The following is a 7,325-nucleotide window of genomic DNA, read 5'->3' as shown; positions in this document are numbered from 1 at the left end:
ATGAGCATGAAAGGTGTGAAAAAGTGTGCTAGGAGAAATATGAGTCATGCAGAGACAGTAGTGTCTGGAGAAATGTGATAAATGGAGAAATATATACGTGTGATTTCTCTTGCCTTCTTCATTCCTCTTCTGGGATAGGAAGCAGGCAATGATAATATATAGGCCTATGTATGTAAATTTATCATCTGACTTCCGCACGAACTATATACTGTATTATTGAATTAATATATATAATATATTACCTTTCTAATAATTCTATTTATTTTCAAAAGCTGAAATTTAGTAAATTAATTATTTACGTCATAAATATTTTACATTCTTTTCTGTAATTATATTGCGTTGTTCTCAAACAATTACAAAATATTTTAATTAAATATTGTTTACTGGAAGCATAATAATATCTAAAACAATAAAATGTCAGCTTCAGTATTTGAGTCAAACGACGATTGCAAAATTGAATGTCTAGGAAACATCAAAATGGCATCCGTATCTGCACAAGAAATGTGAGAAAATTTCTGTATTTTTAAAAATATTCTACAATATTTTTATGTATAGCATTTTGAAAGCATTGAAGGTCATTTCAGATATAAACAATTGAATGCGCTTTCAATTGTTTATACCTAAAAAAAACACATCTAAAAACAATAATCTTTGATTAAAAATAGAGCTCCTTTAAATGTCATTGCTCTTCTGATGCGCATTTTTCTTCTATTATTCTGAAATTTATTTAAATTTAAAGATTAAAGATGTTATTTTGACATTATAAATAAGAACAAACCATTAAAGAACTAAACTTTACGAACCAGCGGCGCCCACAGACTATAGAAAAGTTTATCCTACACTATGCAAGAAACTTCAAACTCAGATTCAAAGTCAAATCAACGCTCCTACAGATTTCAGCAAAAGACACACAAAAAAGATAAAATAAAGAAAAAAAAACTGAAAAAAATTGAAAGAATGCAGACTAATTAATTAATTGACACAGGCAATTCAGGCTATGCAGAATAATGAGCAGAATAAGATATCAACGCTCGAACTGGGAGCTTTGATACTTTAACCAGAGTAAGGCGGAACAAATTTATTATTTTGATGATGGAAATCCACAGTCAGGGCAAAGTCACTGAAGAGTTTAACAGGATGCATCAAGAATTGCCGTCCCTCACAACACAGCCATCTCAATACAGCCTGTTCAATAACCTCACGCTGAATGCGGATCATCACCACCAAATAACTCGAATTCTTTTTTCTACCTGGAGCCATGCTTTACCTGAAAAACAATAAAAAAGAACTATATAACTCCTATGGTTCCAAAACTAATGGAACATCCTATATATACTATAAACTTTTTTATATTATTAACTATTATAAAATGTCAAAAAGCTTAATTTTGAGGGTAGAGATGAGTTTTATATTTAAAAAAAATGTAAATGCTAATCACGAGTAAAATCTTCATTAAGTCCGATCCCACTCGAGATATGTCACACACCTCCTCGACCTTAAACTTCTAAAATTTAACAGCATCAATGCCTCTAATACACGAACCTCCCAGCAAAATTTCAGAAATTTTCGACAAGAGGCACAGGAGTAAGTTTCTAAGTGGGTGAACAAAATCCTGTCCACCACACAATGACATATATACCTAAAGAAAACACCCCAGAATTCTTTTGTTTCTCGAGATTTCAAGGTCCTCTGAGTCCAAAAGTGTAAAAATCTTGAGCAGTCATTTCTGACAACGCCATACTTTCTGTTACACATAACAGCAGAGAAAGTAAAAATCGCCGACCCTTGATGATGGGAGCATCAAACTGTTGTTTATCATCATATTCTGCTGGAATAAATTAACTTTCCGCAAGGGAATCACTGATAATTTTACAAGTCTAACATAAAGATGGAACCCATGACGAAATAAAATCGATGATAATGATGACACATAACGTTTTAAATTTAATTAGCCAAAGTACAGTTAGTTGTAAATCATTCAGCAGTGATATTTAGTACAGATGTACACGTTTTATCTTAGAATAGATGTTCTGATTATATTAAAAAAATACAAAAACATTAATAATGTATTTGCAACAGATTTAGCTCTTCCATTTCACCGAAAGTGTTATCGGATGTCACAAAGGAAGTCGACGTCATAGTGGGGGAAAGAACTTTTGTCGTAAGAAAAAACATTCTTTTGGATCTCAGTACTCACTTCGACGAATTGCTTTGTAGTAAACAATCCAAAACGCCTTTGGTAATATCTCTTTCTGACGTCGAACCAGTAGTCTTCTCTTTAATTTTAAGGTAAGACACAATTTTTATAAGTTAAAAAATTTATAGAATAATTTAAAAAACTTTAGTCTACTGTTCTGGTGGATCCTGGATCGAGTCATGGCGAACGGCTCCTCAGAAATTTTCTATCGTCATATATATTAATACTTGCCCCTCACCAACAATAGGCTATATTTATTGTTGCCTGGCAGAATCTGCGATAGGTAATGAGATGGAATAAAGGGCCCTCTTAGTTCTCATAGGACGAGAAAAGTTATATAAAAGTAAAAAACTGATATTTTTTACGACGGTGGGAACAAAGAGAACCCTTTCCTTTTAACAAGCTGATTATGGATTCAACCAAGTTCAAAATGGACGTCTGGTATAGTAAGAGAGGGACCCGACATATCCATATGCCAGGCGAATTTTCCCGAAAATTTTTTGGCCTTTTTAATCCGTTCTGATCCGATCTCAGGTTCACCGAACGGCAGGCTAACACCTTAATCGCTTGGCCATCTGACCTTATGGGTAACGAGATAAACGAATTGCTCAAATAAATATAAGGACGTATGACTTTCTTGTGTGCTTTTTTGTAATCTTAAAATTTTGCATAAATGGAAGAAATTTCAAATATAACATTTATAATTTGTTTGTATAAGGTAACGCGATACGTGGGCGATGTCTCCCGGGAAAGCTTTCTAAGGGAAACTGGCCCTTGTTTAAATGTTACAAATATGTAAAAAACCCGGAAAACTCACGACCAATGTTAAGCACTCGACCACTGATGAGCCCTATTATAATAGTATCATATTATTTTATATATGTTCTATATAAAAGGTGTTCTACTTCGTAATAAACACGGAAGTATTTTCCTTCGCTTAAGTAGGTTAATGAACACGTTTCCATTCTCATTCTGGGAAAGACTATAATTTTCATCAAATTTTCTGTCATTTGTATCAGTTTCTGCAGTATCAAATTTAAACACACGTAATTAGTATTTTAGATGCGTATTTTTTAATTTAACAATTTAATTCATTTAAAATTTATGAAGATTGTACGATTAGAGTTATAAGAATGACGAGGATAAGTCCACGTGGATAAGAAGCACGTTACCTAGTAAAGTGGCTTGAATACTTGTGGATAAGCAAGCCCTGACACAATCCGTTTCAAATGAAAAGTGTTAAGCCATTGGCTTGCTTATACAACTGCTTATCCAATAGAAGTCAACGACTTAACGTTGGCTGTCATTGATTTGCATTGGCTGACTATGTCACGTACGAATGCTTCTCTCTTACTCAAGCTGAACTCGTGTATTAGATTCTATGCATGAAAGTGAACTTTATTTTGAATCTTTTCTTGGTATACCATTGCCTTCAAGTGCCCAGGTAAAAATCAAGAGGGACGCTAACCTGCGACTAACTACCAGTGTTCAGTAGTGTTATCCACTCTGTCACTGATGGGCTCTGATTGATCCGTATATGAAAGTCTTAAAATAAAATACAGTATACAATTTTTATTACTGTAGACTACACTTACACCAAATTAAGATAATTTTGGTTTATCGTTACAGACTTTATCACCAATCCAAAATGCCAAAGTCAACAGTCAAAAACTCCACCAAAATTCCATCATTGAACGTAGCCATGGCCATGAGAAAAGCATCGAAGATTTATCGGTTCGACAAAATCTCCAAAATATTGGATGATTACATTATTAATTGCATTAATAACGAAACCGTGTTTAAAATTTTCGAAGAGGCACTTAACAATTCGTATACCAATATATCAAATTATTGTAAACACTTCATACAAAACAATGCAAATTACCTTTTACAGGCATCCCATTTTCAGTATCTGACATTCGAAATGGTAGAAACAATTTCTCAATTAAAATTAAAATTATATTCCGAAGTAACATTATTTGAAGCCCTATTTGAATGGGCTAAAGATGAATGTAGAAGAAGCAATGTAGAAACAAACGTAAAAAACATACGCCATATCATAAACCCTTTACTTCCTCATGTAAAATTTTTGTCAATGTCGGAGAAAGAATTCCGTGAAGGCCCGGCTCAATCTGCTGTTTTTACAAAAGAAGAAATTTTTCAAATCCTACAGAAGATCAAAAATCCAGAAAGTTCTTCGGATCTTCCCAGTTGGTGCAGTGAAAAAAACAAATTATACTTACCTTATTATGTTTGCATCATCGATTGCAATCGAAAGAAGTACGAAACGAAACAAACAGCGTATTTGGGCTTTTGTTTTACTCTCCAGAAAAAGGATATTTGGTTTTGTGGCATGGAATTATGTCTTCGCAATTCTTATCATCTACTAAAGCATAACCAATTTTTCTCTATTTGGATAATTGTGGAATCTATAAAAGAAGTAATTCTCGCGTATGGTGAAGTAGTAACTTACAGGGATGATGGAAACTGCAGAATAATGTTAACTGTTCCGAAATTTTTGGCGGCAGAAGATTCATACGTAGTAACAATGCACGCTCATGAACCACTTAACACTACTCCATTTGTAACCTGTTTGGTTGACAACAAAGAATATAATCAAAGTAGTAATGGTGCTAAATTTATTTTTCACCAGATTCCTCCGTATTACGGAAAAGATATCCAAAATATTCATGTTCACGAAATTCTCTTCAAATTTCAAATAATGTGATTATTTCTAAAGAAAATTTATGAGGACATTTTTACTTCTTTTCGTTCATAAAAATTTATCAAAATTTTCATTCAAATAATCAAATCAATGAAATTACATGCTGATAATCAAACAGTTAATCACTAAACATAATTATTACAATAGAAATTTTCATCTCAATAAAAATATTCATGCTTAAGTAGTTATTTTGAATAATTAAATAAAAATAATTTATTGTTAAAAAAATATTTATCAACGAGTTGTATAACTTTTCTAGCTTCTCCCGGTTTCAAAGTGTCTTAATAACGTAATGGGATTATTCTTCGTACCAATAATCGGGTTAATTATAAAATACAGTAGAACCCCTTATAAAACGGGTTCATATAGTATGGATTCGTATATAACGGCGGAAAAATTGCGATCGTATTTGTATAAACACGCTAAAAGAGATTCGTATGATACGGTAAAACGCCGACTCGTGTCGTGACAGGATTGGTCGAATGTAGACCAATAGCGGATATTGCACAAACCGTTGAGTTTAACGAGCAGCGGATCTACTAAAAACCATTTATTATTTAACGGCCATAAAAATTATATTTATATTAATGATGTTTCCAAAGTTCAGCAAATTTTTCGCAGAAAAATAATTAAATGCATTGTTTTAAGATTTAAAAAGCAAAGAATATTCAATGTTATTTTTATGTACAGTATATTTCTTTACAAAGCTATATTTAATTATAATTTTATTTTAATTATAATTATATTGATAGATTTTCANAAAAAAAACATATGTTTTAAAAACCCGACTTTTTTTAATGTGTATATATATATGTATATATCAGTATATATATTACTGTTACAATAATATATATATAGAATATAAAATTAAGAATAATCTTTTCGTTTCTACTTTTCCCGACTGGTATAAGTATATATAACATAAGGAAAGTATAGCGATCGGACAAAAGATGACCCCCAAAATTTTTTTTACATTTTTGGACTCGGGGATTATTGTTGTTTACGGCAAGGCGACACTCGGGCGATCTGCCTAGGGGAGATGCCTTCCGGGAGGTCTTTTAAAGGGAAACTTGCCCCTATTTAGGCCTTACTGACGTGGAGAAAACCCGGAAAACTCCTCGTGTCCGGCCCGTCCGAGCCGGGCGCAAACCCGCGACCGAACTCCCAGCGTTCGGGGTACGAAGACCGCTGGGCCACCGGTGGGCCGGACTCGGGGAACCTCGGAACGTAGAGAAATGCAAAAATGTCGGGGGTTTCTGTACGTATGGATGTTAGTATAAGGGGTAGGGGCAGGCTTTTGTTCGTCTTCTTCCAAGTCGAATAACTCGTGTGCCTTTTGTCGAAAATTCCTGAAATTTTGCAGAGAGATTTGGGTATGGAAGGAATCGATACCGTTAAATTTTGGTGTTTAAAGAACAAAAAGATGGGGAGATAGAGGGGATCGCGTGTGGTATTTCCAGCCAGTCGAAATTAATGAAGATTTTTCTGGTTATTAGCATTTGTAATTATTTATAAAACTCATCTCTACTCTCAAAATTAATCTTTATCGTATTTTATAATAATTACTAATGTAAAACGTTTTTAAAATAAAATACCGTATTATAACAGATGTCGCCCCAATTCTAAATTTGTTTGCCAACAAATTACGCAACTCATTGCTGGATTTTTTTAATTCTTGATAGAAATTGTAGGAGTTCGTTACTAACAAATTTACAAACATTTTTTAGCCGTAACGATTACAATTAAAAGCAAATGTATTTTACAGTTTAAAAATGATTCAAATGTGTGAAACAAGAAGACAAAAAGTGTTACAAGAATTTTCAAAATTTTCTTGACTGAATTTATTCAAATTTTATTTCTGCTTTGCTAAATTTCAGGCACGTTCTTAGGTGTGAAACACAAAAATGTACAGAAATATACTTAAAACTGGTGTAATATTAGATTGGAAGTGTGTAAACTTCATCAAACGTTTACGCCAGGTTATCATATTGACTATGCATTGTAAAGAATACTACAGTACAGTACATTCAAAGATTGAAAACACTCAATAAGCACAAATCGACCAAAAACCTTTGTGGATATACACAAATTACACAAATAGCCACAGGAAAATTCGTATCTTGACTGCTTATAAAGTTTAGACGTGTTCTGGATTGGCAAAAAAATGCCATAATGCAATGTTTATGTCGGTTTTATTAAAAAAATTCCAGCAACGATTTGCCTAACTGTTCCTGCAACGTTTAGAACTGTGTGTGTGTGTGTGTGTGTGCGCGCGCGCGTGTGCCCCATATTTTATAAATATTTTAAGTAAAAAAATATCGTATTTTTAATTGTTATGAAATGGCAAAAAGCTTGATTTTGAGGATAGGAATCAGTTTCATAAGAGAATTGTAAATGCTAATA

At 33.0% G+C, this 7,325-nt stretch overlaps 1 protein-coding gene across 2 annotated transcripts; it reads left to right on the top strand.

Annotated features, from left to right (window-relative positions):
- Positions 1-375: 375 nt before the first annotated feature.
- Positions 376-5,094, top strand: LOC111613741 (BTB/POZ domain-containing protein 2-like). 2 transcript variants are annotated; one of them, XM_023355089.1, is made up of 3 exons: positions 376-503; positions 2,080-2,289; positions 3,827-5,094. In XM_023355089.1, exons 1-3 carry the CDS (start codon positions 415-417, stop codon positions 4,923-4,925), a joined length of 1,398 nt encoding a protein of 465 aa, XP_023210857.1. In that variant the 5' UTR covers positions 376-414; the 3' UTR covers positions 4,926-5,094. The 2 variants fall into 2 exon arrangements, with proteins under 2 accessions (XP_023210857.1, XP_023210865.1); XM_023355097.1 differs by lacking the exon at positions 2,080-2,289.
- Positions 5,095-7,325: the final 2,231 nt, after the last annotated feature.

The sequence above is a fragment of the Centruroides sculpturatus genome, unplaced genomic scaffold (assembly GCF_000671375.1).
Source record: "Centruroides sculpturatus isolate CEXI.00-Female unplaced genomic scaffold, Cexi_2.0 scaffold2, whole genome shotgun sequence".
Lineage (NCBI taxonomy): Eukaryota > Metazoa > Arthropoda > Arachnida > Scorpiones > Buthidae > Centruroides > Centruroides sculpturatus.
Note: the sequence above shows the minus strand (reverse complement) of the source record. Positions and strands in the feature narration are given on the sequence as shown.